Source organism: Takifugu rubripes, chromosome 17 (genome assembly GCF_901000725.2).
Source record: "Takifugu rubripes chromosome 17, fTakRub1.2, whole genome shotgun sequence".
In the NCBI taxonomy this organism is placed as follows: domain Eukaryota; kingdom Metazoa; phylum Chordata; class Actinopteri; order Tetraodontiformes; family Tetraodontidae; genus Takifugu; species Takifugu rubripes.
Genome location: NC_042301.1, coordinates 8016119 through 8034855, shown reverse-complemented (window position 1 = coordinate 8034855; position 18737 = coordinate 8016119). Strand labels below are relative to the sequence as shown.

Genomic DNA, 18737 nt, shown 5'->3' with positions numbered 1-18737 from the left:
GATTAAATGCTGTAATCCTGTTTTTCCCTGAAATTTTACTTGCTTATATCCAGACATCTGACAATACACACACACACGCACACACACACACACACACACACACACACACACACACACACATTCTTTACCCTTGTTTCACGTTGACACTAACCTGCATCATGTTTCCCAATTTAATTCATTGGTCCATTCAACCCTCTTCTAATCTTATTCAAGTTATAGTTTATTGTTGCTACGTCTTCCTGCCATTCACAGTTGTACCTAGACCCCCCCCCCCCCCACCGCCTGGGTTGGCCTGCTACTGTGACATATCAGCATATCCACCATATTGGAGGAGGCAAGACTGCACTCTGAATTTATAAAGGTAAATCGACTTTATTTTGTAAAGTGCCTTTTGATGGAGAAATTTACATTAATGACTCACCTTTATTGATTCACACATGTATTAATATTCTTGGTTACAGTTTGGCACCAAAACAAAGTATCTTCTCAGATGACCAAGATCATTCTCGGACTCTCCTTATTGTCATGTGACCCATTACAGGATGAACAAAATACTGGCACTCACTCAAGTCTCAGTGTACGACATAAAAGTTAAAGAACAAGTTAACAAAAATATATCTTGCACCCCTTCTTTGGTTTAAACAGCAGTTGTCCCCATATTGTTGCACTACTGCCACCGTCTGGTCCTCTAGCGCACTTACATCCTGTTGAATAGACCAGCGCAGGTCAGACATTTAAACACCCTTTCCTCCCACCTGAACTTGCTGCACAGCTCAAATTGTTCTTCTCATCCCCATCCACCATTCCCAGTTTCCTCAGTCATCCATCATCAGTTTTCCCGACTATACTTCCTGTATATTAAAAGCCCCTGTTCTGTTGTTTCCAGTTTGTGCCGGAAGTGATTCATAAAAACAACCACAAGAAAAAAGATACACGAGTGTTGTGTGGGAGAAAAGAGCAAAAGAGCAAAAGAGCAGTGGCAGCAGAACTGGGAAGCAGAATTCAAGGGGAGGTATCAAGGAGGAAATAGCAGGGAACATTAGCTTATAATAACAAGGTTAAGAATCAGGCACAGCAGCTTCAACAGTACCTTTTACATTGTGGGGAAACATCCAAGTGGGCTATGTGAGCACTGTCACACATGGAAACAACAGAACAGGGGCTTTTAATATACAGGAAGTATAGTCGGGAAAACTGATGATGGATGACTGAGGAAACTGGGAATGGTGGATGAGGATGAGAAGAACAATTTGAGCTGTGCAGAAAGTTCAGGTGGGAGGAAAGGGTGTTTAAATGTCTGACCTGCGCTGGTCTATTCAACAGGATGTAAGTGCGCTAGAGGACCAGACGGTGGCAGTAGTGCAACAATATGGGGACAACTGCCGTTTAAACCAAAGAAGAAGAAGCAGAAGCCACATCTGCTGAAGTGGCAGCTGGAAGAGATGAAGCCGTCTGGAGAGAGTTCCATGTTGGCCTTGGCGACGCTTGTTCTGGCCGCAGCCGTCTGCGTGGCACCACGGGCAGCCTTATCTAACGGCAAGTAGAACCGGTCCGAACCCATTTGCAGAACAGCATTGGGTTTGCTTTTGGTAATGAAAATAAGCATTCATAAACCATCAAGTCCATAATATCATTTTCGGCCCAAACGTATACCATATTTTAGTATTCTCTTAAGTGAACCATCAACCAATTCGGTCAATTATAGATTGCAACAGAAATGTAAACGCATGTCGGTCCAGTCAGAACGTCAACCAAAGAATTTGAAGTTCTCTTCCCGGCCAAGATGGTTTTATGTTGGATACCGGACACAGTTCGGCTCCGGGTGCACCGAACCTTCCGGTGAAGCACTGCTGGCAAACACCGGAGCTGCTATTAGCTCTGAGCTAAAATGCTACTATTTGCATATGAAAATGAATGTGAAAATATGAACCGAGGTGTATCTGACAGTAGCCGGTGGAGCAACAGTCAGTGGCGGTTGGGTCCATTCGGCATGTGACCTGGCTCAGCCTCCTGCTGTCCACAGTGTCGGAGAACATGGCACCTTTGAGAGTTCTGTAGCAGCAGCTAGGTGCAGTCACAATAGATGGCTACATGTATATTTGAACAAGTTCGTTAGCTATTAAGTGATGTAAAGAATATCTCCTCCCCATCACCCGCCAGCCTCTCTGCCCGGTCACAAGCGGACCGTCCCGGGGATGGATAAAGCTTCTCTGACTGTCCAGAGTGAGCTGGACTCTGATGTGATGGTGTCGTGGGTGTCTGAGCACTGCTACCAGGTGCACCTTTAGCTCCTTGTTCAATCCTATCATGGTGTGTTTTAGTTTGGTCCTTCTGATGTGGAGGCCCATGTCTGTGTGCTAGTGTGTGTACCAGCAGTCGGGGATTCTACCTGCAGCCCGTGTTCCTGGCCAGCCCAGCTCACTAAATCTAACTGTGGCCACACAGCATCCCATCATCCTGCAGCTGAACCGCACTGCTGACGACTCGGTGCTGTGCACGTGAGTCAAGCTCCTCGTGTCCTGGAAATGTCAGTATATTCAGAACCAATTGCAACTAGTCGAATGAAAACCAACAAATTAGTGGGTCTCATTTCCACATTGCTTTTAAACAAATGAAATCTTCACAAATAATTAAAAAATAAAATAATAATGATGATTTTTAATTGTCAGGCTTCCTTTCCACTTTGGAGAACATGGCATCTACTCGTTGTGGGTAAAGAACTCTTCAGTCGTCACTTGCTCCATCGTGACTCTCGCAGACCCCGTCAGCAGCTACATACGTGAGTAACTCTGCCTGAACATACGTGAGTAAGGGTTAGGGTTAGGGTTAGGGTTACCCTAACCCTAACCCTAACCCTAACCCTGCCCGACGCTGTGACAGAGGATGCTCGGACGGTCACATTCTCATTTGTTCCATGTCACTCTTCACACAGCCATCCTAGTAGCCTTTCTCATCTACACTGGCCTGGCCTTGGCGTCTGCCTTTGGAAACACATTACTTGGGTAAAAACAACCTAAATACTGGGTCGAAATCTTCCAGATGTCTTAAAGCAGCCTTAGAGATGCTGCCAGTGCATGTGCGTGTTGTATTCCCGGGTTAGAGCTATTAGCATGACTGATTGTGTCACCTGATGCCTCCAGGCTCCATGCTGTAAGAGCTTTCTTCTTCCGATTGAGGGGCACAATGGACACAGAGAGGCTCATCAACTCGGTCAGTCTGTTAAAGCTAACGTATTGTTCCTCAACACCATTATTATTTGCTTTGCGAGGATTCGGGCTCCCTATTGATGCACTTTTAAACTCTTCGCCCTAAAGGAACTGGGCTCCCCTGGCAGGAACACAGTGCCAGTGACTGAAAACATCCTCTTGCCACCTCCTACATCCAGCAAGAGGCTGCAGTCTCTGGATACGTTCAGGGGGCAAGTAATCAGTAGTTTAGGATTCCATCATGACATGAAACACCATTCGCTAATTCTCCTGCTTCTACTGGACGGCATTGTCATATAATGTAAAATGGAGTATTTTCTTTGGTTTCCTCAGTATTTCGTTGGTCATTATGGTGTTTGTGAACTACGGAGGTGGCCGATACTGGTTCTTCAGACATGAAAGCTGGAATGGTGAGGGTCACCTGTTCCAACCTTACCGCCTACCTCCACAGAGCATGACGTCCTGGAGTTGAACTCTTTTTTAAATCTCTTTGCAGGTCTAACTGTTGCAGATTTAGTCTTTCCCTGGTAATCCGCATCTACATGTAGTGTGTCGATAGCAGGGTTATTTTGGACCCGTCTTCCCCACATTCGACATAAATATGCAGCATTTTGGGACCAGACTAGTTTCTTCAGGTAATAATATGATTTCCTTTTCATCAGGTTTATGTTCATAATGGGAACATCCATCGCCCTGTCGGTCCACGCTCTCCTTCGGACAGGCTCCACACGCCTCTCCCTGCTGGGGAAAGTTGCATGGAGAAGCCTTCAGCTCTTCCTCATCGGTCTCTTCATCATCAATCCAAACTACTGCCAGGGACCGTGTGAGTGCAAACATGTTTCTTGAGACTATTACAAACCATGTAGGAGGTTCAAACTACTGACACGCATTGGCTCCATGCTCATTGACGCCTGCCAGTGTCTTGGGGCACCCTGCGGATCCCAGGGGTGCTGCAGCGCTTGGCTCTGGCTTACCTGGTTGTTGCCTGTCTGGATCTACTGGTGGCGAGGGCTCATCTTGAAATCTACACAACGGTGAGTTCGACTGACGTATGTTTTAAGCTAAATGTGTCAGTAGAGCGAGCAGAGCTAATTCTTGAGCCTCTGGCCTGTGTTCAGGATGCTTGGTGGTCTCCAGGAATCGAGGTCTTGCTGTATTGGCCAGCCTGGGTGTGTGTGCTGCTCTTAGAAAGCGTCTGGCTGTTTCTCACCTTCCTCCTTCCTGTACCCGACTGTCCAACGTGAGTCCATGTGCGTTTGCATCAGTTTCTGCTTCTGACTCCAAAACTGAAGGAGTTCTTGTGATCAGGGGGTATCTGGGCCCGGGTGGAATCGGAGACATGGGGCTCTTCCCAAACTGCACAGGTGGAGCTGCTGGCTTCATTGACCGATGGCTGCTCGGAGAGAAACACATCTATCAGAATCCCTCCTCACGGGTATGTGGTTCACCTGTCATCATGTGGTTCACCTGTCATCATGTGGTTCACCTGTCATCATGTTGGTCACCTGTCATCGTGTTGGTCACCTGTCATCATGTTGGTCACCTTTCATCATGTTGGTCACCTGTCATCATGTTGGTCACCTGTCATCGTGTTGGTCACCTGTCATCATGTGGTTCACCTTTCATCATGTTGGTCACCTGTCATCGTGTTGGTCACCTGTCATCGTGTTGGTCACCTGTCATCGTGTTGGTCACCTGTCATCCTGTTGGTCACCTGTCATCGTGTTGGTCACCTGTCATCCTGTTGGTCACCTTTCATCATGTGGTTCACCTTTCATCATGTTGGTCACCTGTCATCGTGTTGGTCACCTGTCATCATGTGGTTCACCTTTCATCATGTTGGTCACCTGTCATCGTGTTGGTCACCTGTCATCGTGTTGGTCACCTGTCATCATGTTGGTCACCTGTCATCGTGTTGGTCACCTGTCATCGTGTTGGTCACCTGTCATCATGTGGTTCACCTTTCATCATGTGGTTCACCTTTCATCATGTTGGTCACCTGTCATCGTGTTGGTCACCTGTCATCATGTTGGTCACCTTTCATCATGTGGTTCACCTTTCATCATGTTGGTCACCTTTCATCATGTTGGTCACCTGTCATCATGTTGGTCACCTGTCATCGTGTTGGTCACCTGTCATCATGTGGTTCACCTTTCATCATGTTGGTCACCTGTCATCGTGTTGGTCACCTGTCATCGTGTTGGTCACCTGTCATCGTGTTGGTCACCTGTCATCATGTTGGTCACCTGTCATCATGTGGTTCACCTTTCATCATGTTGGTCACCTGTCATCGTGTTGGTCACCTGTCATCGTGTTGGTCACCTGTCATCATGTTGGTCACCTGTCATCCTGTTGGTCACCTGTCATCGTGTTGGTCACCTGTCATCATGTTGGTCACCTGTCATCGTGTTGGTCACCTGTCATCATGTGGTTCACCTTTCATCATGTGGTTCACCTGTCATCGTGTTGGTCACCTGTCATCATGTGGTTCACCTTTCATCATGTTGGTCACCTGTCATCATGTTGGTCACCTGTCATCGTGTTGGTCACCTGTCATCGTGTTGGTCACCTGTCATCATGTTGGTCACCTGTCATCATGTGGTTCACCTTTCATCATGTGGTTCACCTGTCATCATGTGGTTCACCTTTCATCATGTTGGTCACCTGTCATCGTGTTGGTCACCTGTCATCATGTTGGTCACCTGTCATCATGTTGGTCACCTGTCATCATGTGGTTCACCTTTCATCATGTTGGTCACCTGTCATCATGTTGGTCACCTGTCATCATGTGGTTCACCTTTCATCATGTTGGTCACCTGTCATCGTGTTGGTCACCTGTCATCGTGTTGGTCACCTGTCATCGTGTTGGTCACCTTTCATCCTGTTGGTCACCTGTCATCATGTTGGTCACCTGTCATCATGTTGGTTACCTGTCATCATGTTGGTCACCTGTCATCGTGTTGGTCACCTTTCATCATGTTGGTCACCTGTCATCGTGTGGTTCACCTGTCATCATGTTGGTTACCTGTCATCATGTTGGTCACCTGTCATCATGTTGATCACCTGTCATCATGTTGGTCACCTGTCATCATGTTGGTCACCTGTCATCGTGTTGATCACCTGTCATCGTGTTGATCACCTGTCATCGTGTTGATCAACTGTCATCATGTTGGTCACCTGTCATCATGTTGGTCACCTGTCATCGTGTTGGTCACCTGTCATCGTGTTGGTCACCTGTCATCATGTTGATCAACTGTCATCATGTTGGTCACCTGTCATCATGTTGGTCACCTGTCATCGTGTTGGTCACCTGTCATCATGTTGATCAACTGTCATCATGTTGGTCACCTGTCAGGATGTTGTCTAATGGCCCGGTTCAGGTTGGTTCTAGCTGTTTCCAGTGCCTCCGTATCACCAGGGTGTGCTGATGTTTTTGACAATAGTAGCCTCCTCCTCTGGAGGTACCCAGACAGACTCAGCCTGCTCCTGGATGGGTTAACCCTAACCCTAACCCTAACTCTAACCCTAACCCTAACCCTAACCCTAACTCTAACCCTAACCCTAACCCTAACCCTCTAACCCTAACCCTAACCCTAACTCTAACCCTAACTCTAACCCTAACCCTAACCCTCTAACCCTAACCCTAACTCTAACCCTAACCCTAACCCTCTAACCCTCTACCCTAACCCTAACCCTAACCCTCTAACCCTCTAACCCTCTACCCTAACCCTAACCCTCTAACCCTAACCCTCTACCCTAACCCTAACCCTCTAACCCTAACCCATCAGGAGCTAACCCTAACCCTAACCCATCAGGAGCTAACCCTAACCCTAACCCATCAGGAGCTAACCCTAACCCTAACCCTAACCCATCAGGAGCTAACCCTAACCCTAACCCTAACCCATCAGGAGCTAACCCTAACCCTAACCCATCAGGAGCTAACCCTAACCCATCAGGAGCTAACCCTAACCCATCAGGAGCTAACCCTAACCCTAACCCTAACCCATCAGGAGCTAACCCTAACCCTAACCCTAACCCATCAGGAGCTAACCCTAACCCTAACCCTAACCCATCAGGAGCTAACCCTAACCCATCAGGAGCTAACCCTAACCCTAACCCTAACCCATCAGGAGCTAACCCTAACCCTAACCCTAACCCATCAGGCGCTAACCCTAACCCTAACCCTAACCCATCAGGAGCTAACCCTAACCCTCTACAGCAGCTGTCTTGAACAGGTCCAACCTGTTGTGCTAACGGCTCTCCACTAAAATCTAAAGCCTCTCTACCGGCCAGGAGGAGCATTGAACATGAATATCCTGGACAAAGATGGCTTCTTTACCCTCTTTGAAACCATTTTACTCCCATCATCTTCTGTGGCTAAAGCATTCCTGTTGCTCTCCTTGAATGAGTCCTCAAGGTGTAGATGAACATTTCAGTCCTGTCCAGAGGAGACGTTTCAGTCCTGTCCAGAGGAGACGTTTCAGTCCTGTCCAGAGGAGACGTTTCAGTCCTGTCCAGAGGAGACGTTTCAGTCCTGTCCAGAGGAGACGGCTCTCTTGTGTCACATGCTTGTGTTGTGCTTCTTTGCTTTCTCTGTGCATTTGTCATGGTACTGGCAACATAAACCATGTTTGTCTTTTTCTGCCTGTGGGTGGACCATCCTCTGTCCCACAGTGGTTCCAGGCTGAAACCAACAGGATTATTTTGGCAATGGTCCTTCTTTTCTTCACCCAAGAGGCAAAATGTCTTCCACCTTTGCTGTCCAATCGAGACCTGAAAGAATGTCCTCTAACTGCGTTGTGTGTCTGTACTCAGGTGATTTATGCCACTCACGTGCCGTATGATCCAGAGGGAATTCTTGGCAGCATCAACTCCATCCTCATGACTTTTCTTGGCTTACAGGTTTGTTTTGAATGTGTCTGCATTGGTTTAACTCTCCATTTATTCCCTCATTTTGTACAATTATTGATGAATTGTAACATGGTTATATATCTTAAGTAGCTTTTAAATTGTCTTCAGGCAGGAAAAATTATCTTGCACTACAGAGATCTTCATCGAGGTATAATATCAAGGTTTTTAATTTGGGCCTTTTTATTGGTAAGTTCAACAGCTGCATGGACACGTGTTCAAATCTCAAGTGAGTAACAACGTCTCTTGTAAACTACAGGGCGTCTTTTCAGCCGTTCTCACCAACTGTTCCACAAACCAGGGCCTAATTCCTGTCAACAAGAACTTATGGTGGGTTTTCCAGCGGGATCTGGGAAAGGAAGGGAGCTTCCGGCACTTTTCTTTAGTTGCAAGCAAATATTTAGACTAATGGTTGCATGTGTGCATTAAGGTCTCTGTCCTACGTGACGACACTGGCCTGTTTTGCATACGTGTTGCTGGCGCTCATCTACTACACTGTGGACGTTCAGAAGTGGTGGACCGGTGCACCTTTCCTTTCCCAGGTGAGACTGAGCACCGTGTCACAATTACTGTGGGTTGTGATGAAATGAACCCATTTAGACGGAACTACCTGTTGGAATTTTAGGGCTACTTAACTAAATTTGGAGTCTTCAGATTATGGTGTTTTCCTCATTTCTGATTCATTTTGGGGGTTTCAGTAAATGTTGACCTGCTTGTATTTGCAGGTATGAACTCCATCCTTGTGTACGTGGGCCACGAGGTGTTTCAGGACTACTTCCCCTTCCGCTGGCAAATGAGCAACAGCCAATCCCACTCTGAGCACCTGACCCAGAACCTCGTAGCAACATCTTGTTGGGTCCTCATCTCCTATGTTCTATACAGAAAGAAGGTTTTCTTGAAAATTTAGGTGTGGAGCGGGACACCACGAGCAAAACAAGGAGCTAAACAACTTCAATTTCATGCAAAATGCTGGAGCTTTTCAGGGTTGAGCCAGAGAGGTGATCGGATTTCACCGTCGGTAGGGAATTGTTGCTATGACAACAAAGGTAAAACAAACACTGTTTAAGGCCGTTTTTACGGCTGTTATTAATGCTGGTTCATTTGTCTTCTATCAGTCAATGCGGCCGTGGGTGGTGGACGAATGGTTTATTAAGCTCCTGATGGGAGTGGGAGAAATCCCCGCTGCTGTTTGTGTAAGTGGCAATAAACCAAGAGAATGTACGTTCACCACCTCCATAACAGGTATTTCTTAGCTTGACTTTTCTGTAGTTTTGTTGTTCTTTGCAACTATCTGATCTCTTTTTAATCCCAATCAGTTTTTGTGTTTTCACCAGTGGTGCACAGCTGCTCTTTACCTGTATTTTTCTTATCAAGTCTGATTTTGTATATCACTTGAGTCTCTTATCCGAACAGAATGCCTTCCCATTGTATCGTACCCATGTTTATGTCCCTCCAGAGTCATATCATTTTTTACCAAAAAATTACACTCTAAATAAAAGTAAGAAACACATTGTGTAATTGTGTTTGAGTTCATATTAGCTGTATATTCGGTTTGTGGACGCTGTAATCACATAGAGGTCATTTTTAGTTTACAGTTGTGTTCTGAGGTGGAATTTTTTGGATCCCTTTTTGTTCCATTTGTCCCTTTTGAGGCAGATGTAGTTGCTGTATGTGTCGTCCGCTTAAACACAGAAAACTCGTCATCGTAAATTCAGTTCTCTATAGAGCTTCTGTGAGCAACATACTCATGGGAGTTTATTGGTGGACAACATAATCACCTATTGTAGCATAATTACCAATAATAGCAACGTGCATCTTTCCCCGTTTCAGTGGTGCTTCTCTTCAAACCTGCAATCTCTCAACGCATCACCAATCTATTGGGGTTGTTTTATAATATTATTTTCATTGTTTTCTACATGCATCAGAATCTGTGTAAAGAAGTGTAAAACCTATTTGAAAGAATCATAGCTTACTGATTTATGCACACAAGAGAGCCAGCTTCTTTTAATATTGAGACTGAATTCACCCTTTCAGTGGTGTCAACCCTAACCTCTAACCCCTGACCCAACCCTAACCCCTAACCCTAACCCCCTAACCCCTGACCCAACCCTAACCCCTGACCCAACCCTTACCCTCTAACCCTAACCCTTAACCCTAACCCCTGACCCAACCCTTACCCTCTAACCCTAACCCCTAACCCTAACCCAACCCTTACCCTCTAACCCTAACCCAACCCTAACCCCTAACCCTAACCCCTGACCCAACCCTTACCCTCTAACCCTAACCCAACCCTAAACCCCTAACCCCTGACCCAACCCTAACCCCTGACCCAACCCTTACCCTCTAACCCCTAACCAACAACCCCCCCAACCCCCCCCCCCCCCCCCCCCGCCACACACACATACACATATAACCCTAACCCTGAAACCTAACCTAACCCTAACCCAGCCCCCCCCCTGTCCTCCTCTCCTTTCTGATATGGATCATGTGAGCCAGTGGGAGGTGGAATGGGGACTAACATGCGTCGGCCAGTGCCTTGCCTCGATCTCTCATCAAAGGCTACACAGATGTTGGTCTGTATAGTGAGAGACTGGGAGTACATCTCTCATTTCCCTAACCATGTTGTGTGTGTGTGGGGGGGGGGGGGGGGGTACTATTTTTATACCGCTGCCACATTTCTGGAATGAAACCTGACACTTTGTTGCTGCTAAAGTAATGGTACACATTTGAGGACATTTGAGCACCATTTTGTGTGAAAACGCAACATTTCCACAAACAGTTTTGTTTAGGTTTGTGTAGGTTGAGGTTATTTCCTAGTAACTAGATGATGTATGTCTGTAAACAACTCTACCCACCCAGGTAGAAGTCAGACATCCCAGCCTATTCCTAAACTATCCTGTTACCTTCAATTTGTTCTTTTTACACGCTAGCCATCATTTTATATTGCTTCCTCAGCTCAGATGAAGGTGATTAACTGCCTAATGAGTCAACGGGGAGCTCACTAAACGACCCTCGTGCACGACAGCTGCATGTTTGGGACCCTAACAGACTGTTGGCAGGATCACAGGGAGCAGCCGGAGAAAAGAGGCAAACACTCAACATCAAATCTCCACATCTCTATAGATGCAGAGACTATGTGCCACCTCTTAGTGAGACCAACAAACAAACAAACAAACAAAGCGATGTGCGTATCAGCTGCTGACACCTCCACATAGTTCACTGGTATTTGTTTCCTTACACTCATTTACCTTTACAGGGACGCTCTTCATCTTTGGAGCGTTCTGGCTGCCACTGAGAATCTACCGAGCTTTGTGACACTTCATTAACATATTTTGAATTTGCTCTAAAATATAGTTTATCTGTCTTCAAGAAATAATCCCTGGGTTCGAGTCTCCCTCCCGGCTCTGCCCGGAATAGCAACAGAGATCACCTTCACACATTTCGCTGACTGGCGCTGGCGCTGCCTCACACACTCGGTGGCTTGGAGCCATTTGATTTTCCATCAGTTCCAAAAGGAAACGAAGCTCTGAACGACAATTATAATCAGCACAACAAAATGTTGCCTCTGTTGGGGTACTTTTCTACGGCTGCAATTTGCATTATTGCCCAAGGTGCCGACTTCCAGGCTTCGATCTCTCCCAGTGGAGTTGCCGCCATCGACCAGGCGGGTGAGTAAATATCAGGACTAACGGGTCACAGCTGATAGCAGCTCTTTTTCTAACGCTTGTTTCACATTCAGATATGGAACATTTACTACAGAGACTTTTACTAACCCAGATCACTAGTTATGTCGTTGGTTTTGGTTTAAGACATATTAGAGGGTTGAACCGAGTCAGAAACGTTTGCTTTAAATTTAGGTTCCTTTGGTTAATTTGTGCTTGAACTCTGCACTCTGAACCCTGACCCTAACCCTCTGAACCCTAACCCTCTGAACCCTAACCCTAACCCTCTGAACCCTAATCCTCTGAACCCTAACCCTCTGTACCCTAACCCTCTGAACCCTAACCCTCTGAACCCTAATCCTCTGAACCCTGACCCTCTGACCCTCTGAACCCTGACCCTAACCCTCTGAACCCTAACCCTCTGAACCCTGACCCACTGAACCCTAACCCTCTGAACCCTAACCCTCTGAACCCTGACCCTCTGAACCCTAACCCTCTGAACCCTAACCCTAACCCACTGTACCCTAACCCTCTGAACCCTAACCCTAACCCTCTGTACCCTAACCCTCTGAACCCTAACCCTCTGAACCCTAACCCTCTGAACCCTAACCCTCTAAACCCTAATCCTCTGAACCCTAACCCTAACCCTCTGAACCCTAACCCTCTGAACCCTAACCCTAACCCTCTGAACCCTGACCCTAACCCTCTGAACCCTAACCCTAACCCTAACCCTCTGAACCTTAACCCTAACCCTCTGAACCCTAACCCTCTGAACCCTAACCCTCTGAACCCTAACCCTAACCCTCTGAACCCTAATCCTCTGAACCCTAACCCTAACCCTAATCCTCTGGACCCTAACCCTAACCTTAACCCTCGGAACCGTAACCCTCTGAAATCTAATCTTCTGAACCCTAACCCTCTGAACCCTGACCCTAACCCTCTGAACCCTAACCCTCTGAACCCTAACCCTAACCCTCTGAACCCTAACCCTCTGAACCCTAATCCTCTGAACCCTAACCCTCTGAACCCTAATCCTCTGAACCCTAACCCTCTGTACCCTAACCCTCTGAACCCTAACCCTCTGAACCCTAACCCTCTGAACCCTGACCCTCTGAACCCTGACCCTAACCCTCTGAACCCTAACCCTCTGAACCCTGACCCACTGAACCCTAACCCTCTGAACCCTAACCCTCTGAACCCTGACCCACTGAACCCTAACCCTCTGAACCCTGACCCACTGAACCCTAACCCTCTGAACCCTAACCCTCTGAACCCTGACCCTCTGAACCCTAACCCTCTGAACCCTAACCCTCTAAACCCTAATCCTCTGAACCCTGACCCTAACCCTCTGAACCTTAACCCTAACCCTCTGAACCCTAACCCTCTGAACCTTAACCCTAACCCTCTGAACCCTAACCCTCTGAACCCTGACCCTAACCCTGCACATGCCACGGAGAGCACGGGGGAACATTTAGGGACAATAATTCTGCTGAGTTCCATTTTGATGCTGACTAAATCCAATATTGACGTGCTGATTCCAGTTTGTTTCCAGTCGTCAGGTTTTTTCTCCACAGCTTCACCTCCAGATCAGCCAAAGTCCTCTGATGAGCTGATTTCAGCTGGACTCATATTCAGCTACGTTACAACCTGTTGGTGCAGTCCAGTAGAGAGGTGTCCCAGTCCCAGCTGAGAGGTGTCCCAGTCCCAGCTGAGAGGTGTCCCAGTCCCAGCTGAGAGGTGTCCCAGCTGAGAGGTGTCCCAGCTGAGAGGTGTCCCAGTAGAGAGGTGTCCCAGCTGAGAGGTGTCCCAGCTGAGAGGTGTCCCAGCTGAGAGGTGTCCCAGTAGAGAGGTGTCCCAGCTGAGAGGTGTCCCAGCTGAGAGGTGTCCCAGTAGAGAGGTGTCCCAGTAGAGAGGTGTCCCAGCTGAGAGGTGTCTCAGTAGAGAGGTGTCCCAGCTGAGAGGTGTCCCAGTAGAGAGGTGTCCCAGCTGAGAGGTGTCCCAGCTGAGAGGTGTCCCAGTAGAGAGGTGTCCCAGCTGAGAGGTGTCCCAGTAGAGAGGTGTCCCAGTAGAGAGGTGTCCCAGTAGAGAGGTGTCCCAGCTGAGAGGTGTCCCAGTAGAGAGGTGTCCCAGCTGAGAGGTGTCCCAGTAGAGAGGTGTCCCAGTCCCAGCTGAGAGGTGTCCCAGTAGAGAGGTGTCCCAGTAGAGAGGTGTCCCAACCCAGCTGAGAGGTGTCCCAGTAGAGAGGTGTCCCAGTAGAGAGGTGTCCCAACCCCAGCTGAGAGGTGTCCCAGTAGAGAGGTGTCCCAGTCCCAGCTGAGAGGTGTCCCAGTCCCAGCTGAGAGGTGTCCCAGTCCCAGCTGAGAGGTGTCCCAGCTGAGAGGTGTCCCAGCTGAGAGGTGTCCCAGTAGAGAGGTGTCCCAGCTGAGAGGTGTCCCAGTAGAGAGGTGTCCCAGCTGAGAGGTGTCCCAGCTGAGAGGTGTCCCAGTAGAGAGGTGTCCCAGCTGAGAGGTGTCCCAGCTGAGAGGTGTCCCAGTAGAGAGGTGTCCCAGTAGAGAGGTGTCCCAGCTGAGAGGTGTCCCAGTAGAGAGGTGTCCCAGCTGAGAGGTGTCCCAGCTGAGAGGTGTCCCAGTAGAGAGGTGTCCCAGCTGAGAGGTGTCCCAGTAGAGAGGTGTCCCAGCTGAGAGGTGTCCCAGCTGAGAGGTGTCCCAGTAGAGAGGTGTCCCAGCTGAGAGGTGTCCCAGTAGAGAGGTGTCCCAGTAGAGAGGTGTCCCAGTAGAGAGGTGTCCCAGCTGAGAGGTGTCCCAGCTGAGAGGTGTCCCAGTAGAGAGGTGTCCCAGTCCCAGCTGAGAGGTGTCCCAGTAGAGAGGTGTCCCAGTAGAGAGGTGTCCCAACCCAGCTGAGAGGTGTCCCAGTAGAGAGGTGTCCCAACCCCAGCTGAGAGGTGTCCCAGTAGAGAGGTGTCCCAGTAGAGAGGTGTCCCAACCCAGCTGAGAGGTGTCCCAGTAGAGAGGTGTCCCAGTAGAGAGGTGTCCCAACCCCAGCTGAGAGGTGTCCCAGTAGAGAGGTGTCCCAATAGAGAGGTGTCCCAGTAGAGAGGTGTCCCAGCAGAGAGGTGTCCCAGTAGAGAGGTGTCCCAGCAGAGAGGTGTCCCAGTAGAGAGGTGTCCCAGCTGAGAGGTGTCCCAGTAGAGAGGTGTCCCAGTCCCAGCTGAGAGGTGTCCCAGTAGAGAGGTGTCCCAGCTGAGAGGTGTCCCAGTAGAGAGGTGTCCCAGTAGAGAGGTGTCCCAGCAGAGAGGTGTCCCAGTAGAGAGGTGTCCCAGTAGAGAGGTGTCCCAGTAGAGAGGTGTCCCAGTTCCAGTTGAGAGGTGTCCCAGTTTTTGAGGTGTCCCAGCTGAGAGGTGTCCCAGTAGAGAGGTGTCCCAGCTGAGAGGTGTCCCAGTAGAGAGGTGTCCCAGTTCCAGTGGAGAGGTGTCCCAGTAGAGAGGTGTCCCAGTAGAGAGGTGTCCCAGTTCCAGTTGAGAGGTGTCCCAGTTTTTGAGGTGTCCCAGTCCCAGTGGAGAGGTGTCCCAGTTTTTGAGGTGTCCCAGTCTCAGTTTTTGAGGTGTCCCAGTCCCAGTGGAGAGGTGTCCCAGTTTTTGAGGTGTCCCAGTCCCAGTGGAGAGGTGTCCCAGTTTTTGAGGTGTCCCAGTTCCAGTGGAGAGGTGTCCCAGTAGAGAGGTGTCCCAGTTCCAGTGGAGAGGTGTCCCAGCAGAGAGGTGTCCCAGCAGAGAGGTGTCCCAGCTGAGAGGTGTCCCAGCTGAGAGGTGTCCCAGTAGAGAGGTGTCCCAGTCCCAGTGGAGAGGTGTCCCAGTTTTTGAGGTGTCCCAGTCTCAGTTTTTGAGCTGTCCCAGTCCCAGTGGAGAGGTGTCCCAGTTTTTGAGCTGTCCCAGTCTCAGTTTTTGAGCTGTCCCAGTCCCAGTGGAGAGGTGTCCCAGTTTTTGAGCTGTCCCAGTCCCAGTGGAGAGGTGTCCCAGTAGAGAGGTGTCCCAGTCCCAGTAGAGAGGTGTCCCAGTAGAGAGGTGTCCCAGTAGAGAGGTGTCCCATTCCCAGTAGAGAGGTGTCCCAGTAGAGAGGTGTCCCAGCTGAGAGGTGTCCCAGCTGAGAGGTGTCCCAGTAGAGAGGTGTCCCAGTAGAGAGGTGTCCCAGCTGAGAGGTGTCCCAGTAGAGAGGTGTCCCAGCTGAGAGGTGTCCCAGCTGAGAGGTGTCCCAGTAGAGAGGTGTCCCAGTAGAGAGGTGTCCCAGCTGAGAGGTGTCCCAGCTGAGAGGTGTCCCAGCTGAGAGGTGTCCCAGCTGAGAGGTGTCCCAGTAGAGAGGTGTCCCAGCTGAGAGGTGTCCCAGTAGAGAGGTGTCCCAGCTGAGAGGTGTCCCAGCTGAGAGGTGTCCCAGCTGAGAGGTGTCCCAGTAGAGAGGTGTCCCAGTAGAGAGGTGTCCCAGTAGAGAGGTGTCCCAGCTGAGAGGTGTCCCAGTAGAGAGGTGTCCCAGTCCCAGCTGAGAGGTGTCCCAGTAGAGAGGTGTCCCAGTAGAGAGGTGTCCCAACCCAGCTGAGAGGTGTCCCAGTAGAGAGGTGTCCCAGTAGAGAGGTGTCCCAACCCCAGCTGAGAGGTGTCCCAGTAGAGAGGTGTCCCAGTAGAGAGGTGTCCCAACCCAGCTGAGAGGTGTCCCAGTAGAGAGGTGTCCCAGTAGAGAGGTGTCCCAACCCCAGCTGAGAGGTGTCCCAGTAGAGAGGTGTCCCAACCCCAGCTGAGAGGTGTCCCAGCTGAGAGGTGTCCCAGTAGAGAGGTGTCCCAATAGAGAGGTGTCCCAGTAGAGAGGTGTCCCAGTAGAGAGGTGTCCCAACCCCAGCTGAGAGGTGTCCCAGCTGAGAGGTGTCCCAGTAGAGAGGTGTCCCAATAGAGAGGTGTCCCAGCTGAGAGGTGTCCCAGTAGAGAGGTGTCCCAACCCCAGCTGAGAGGTGTCCCAGCTGAGAGGTGTCCCAGTAGAGAGGTGTCCCAATAGAGAGGTGTCCCAGTAGAGAGGTGTCCCAGCTGAGAGGTGTCCCAGTAGAGAGGTGTCCCAGTAGAGAGGTGTCCCAGCAGAGAGGTGTCCCAGTAGAGAGGTGTCCCAGCTGAGAGGTGTCCCAGTAGAGAGGTGTCCCAGTCCCAGTAGAGAGGTGTCCCAGTAGAGAGGTGTCCCAGCTGAGAGGTGTCCCAGTAGAGAGGTGTCCCAACCCCAGCTGAGAGGTGTCCAAGTAGAGAGGTGTCCCAGTAGAGAGGTGTCCCAGCAGAGAGGTGTCCCAGTAGAGAGGTGTCCCAGTAGAGAGGTGTCCCAGTAGAGAGGTGTCCCAGTTCCAGTTGAGAGGTGTCCCAGTTTTTGAGGTGTCCCAGCTGAGAGGTGTCCCAGTAGAGAGGTGTCCCAGCTGAGAGGTGTCCCAGTAGAGAGGTGTCCCAGTTCCAGTGGAGAGGTGTCCCAGTAGAGAGGTGTCCCAGTAGAGAGGTGTCCCAGTAGAGAGGTGTCCCAGTTCCAGTTGAGAGGTGTCCCAGTTTTTGAGGTGTCCCAGTCCCAGTGGAGAGGTGTCCCAGTTTTTGAGGTGTCCCAGTCTCAGTTTTTGAGCTGTCCCAGTCCCAGTGGAGAGGTGTCCCAGTTTTTGAGGTGTCCCAGTCCCAGTGGAGAGGTGTCCCAGTTTTTGAGGTGTCCCAGTTCCAGTGGAGAGGTGTCCCAGTAGAGAGGTGTCCCAGTTCCAGTGGAGAGGTGTCCCAGCAGAGAGGTGTCCCAGTAGAGAGGTGTCCCAGCTGAGAGGTGTCCCAGTAGAGAGGTGTCCCAGTCCCAGTGGAGAGGTGTCCCAGTTTTTGAGGTGTCCCAGTCTCAGTTTTTGAGCTGTCCCAGTCCCAGTGGAGAGGTGTCCCAGTTTTTGAGCTGTCCCAGTCCCAGTGGAGAGGTGTCCCAGTAGAGAGGTGTCCCAGTCCCAGTAGAGAGGTGTCCCAGTTTTTGAGGTGTCCCAGTAGAGAGGTGTCCCAGTCCCAGTAGAGAGGTGTCCCAGTAGAGAGGTGTCCCAGTCCCAGTGGAGAGGTGTCCCAGTTTTTGAGCTGTCCCAGTCCCAGTGGAGAGGTGTCCCAGTAGAGAGGTGTCCCAGTCCCAGTGGAGAGGTGTCCCAGTTTTTGAGGTGTCCCAGTCCCAGTTTTTGAGCTGTCCCAGTCCCAGTGGAGAGGTGTCCCAGTTTTTGAGGTGTCCCAGTTCCAGTGGAGAGGTGTCCCAGTAGAGAGGTGTCCCAGTCCCAGTGGAGAGGTGTCCCAGTTTTTGAGGTGTCCCAGTCTCAGTTTTTGAGCTGTCCCAGTCCCAGTGGAGAGGTGTCCCAGTTTTTGAGGTGTCCCAGTTTTTGAGGTGTCCCAGTCTCAGTTTTTGAGCTGTCCCAGTCCCAGTGGAGAGGTGTCCCAGTAGAGAGGTGTCCCAGTAGAGAGGTGTCCCAGTCCCAGTGGAGAGGTGTCCCAGTAGAGAGGTGTCCCAGTCCCAGTGGAGAGGTGTCCCAGTAGAGAGGTGTCCCAGTCCCAGTGGAGAGGTGTCCCAGTAGAGAGGTGTCCCAGTCCCAGTGGAGAGGTGTCCCAGTAGAGAGGTGTCCCAGTCCCAGTGGAGAGGTGTCCCAGTTTTTGAGGTGTCCCAGTCCCAGTGGAGAGGTGTCCCAGTGGAGAGGTGTCCCAGTAGAGAGGTGTCCCAGTAGAGAGGTGTCCCAGTCCCAGTGGAGAGGTGTCCCAGTAGAGAGGTGTCCCAGTAGAGAGGTGTCCCAGTCCCAGTGGAGAGGTGTCCCAGTTTTTGAGGTGTCCCAGTCCCAGTGGAGAGGTGTGAGCAGCTCCCAGTAGGTCAGTACTATCAATGTCCTACAGGGGAACTTTGAGTACGTCGGAGCAGTTTTAGATTCCTCGAGTTAGAAACAGCACCAACAACTGCACCAA

The 18737-nt window shown here is 50.1% G+C and overlaps 2 protein-coding genes across 4 annotated transcripts in view; both read left to right on the top strand.

Annotated features, from left to right (window-relative positions):
* The first annotated feature begins 970 nt into the window (after positions 1-970).
* LOC101077979 (heparan-alpha-glucosaminide N-acetyltransferase-like) lies at positions 971-9632 on the top strand. Its single transcript, XM_029850373.1, has 18 exons — positions 971-1536; positions 2161-2276; positions 2362-2498; positions 2670-2779; positions 2933-3002; positions 3141-3210; positions 3315-3418; positions 3540-3616; positions 3703-3733; positions 3869-4029; positions 4125-4240; positions 4325-4446; positions 4515-4641; positions 8022-8108; positions 8226-8303; positions 8374-8444; positions 8545-8654; positions 8837-9632. The coding sequence occupies exons 1-18, from the start codon at positions 1443-1445 to the stop codon at positions 9019-9021; spliced, it is 1866 nt and encodes a 621-aa protein (XP_029706233.1). The 5' UTR covers positions 971-1442; the 3' UTR covers positions 9022-9632.
* A 1032-nt stretch (positions 9633-10664) lies between these two features.
* LOC101080161 (stromal interaction molecule 2-like) overlaps positions 10665-18737 on the top strand; it is a 20650-nt gene continuing 12577 nt past the window's right edge. Inside the window, exons 1-2 of one of the 3 annotated variants that reach the window (XM_029850359.1) lie at positions 10665-10687; positions 11485-11782. In XM_029850359.1, the coding sequence (XP_029706219.1) occupies positions 11671-11782 (112 nt within the window). In that variant the 5' untranslated portion in view covers positions 10665-10687; positions 11485-11670. Of the gene's footprint in view, positions 10688-11247; positions 11299-11484; positions 11783-18597; positions 18645-18737 lie in introns of those variants that run through there. The other 2 variants (XM_029850361.1, XM_029850360.1) reach the window with 2 other exon arrangements.

What these genes read in the sequence shown, in the direction of transcription:
- LOC101077979 (XM_029850373.1), top strand. Translation starts at nt 1,443, where the DNA reads ATGAAGCCGTCTGGAGAGAGTTCCATGTTGGCCTTGGCGACGCTTGTT. An exon ending in TTTGGAAACACATTACTTGG is followed by an intron (nt 3,003 to 3,140) that starts GTAAAAACAACC and finishes TGATGCCTCCAG; the next exon opens with GCTCCATGCTGTAAGAGCTT. An exon ending in CAGAGAGGCTCATCAACTCG is followed by an intron (nt 3,211 to 3,314) that starts GTCAGTCTGTTA and finishes TTCGCCCTAAAG; the next exon opens with GAACTGGGCTCCCCTGGCAG.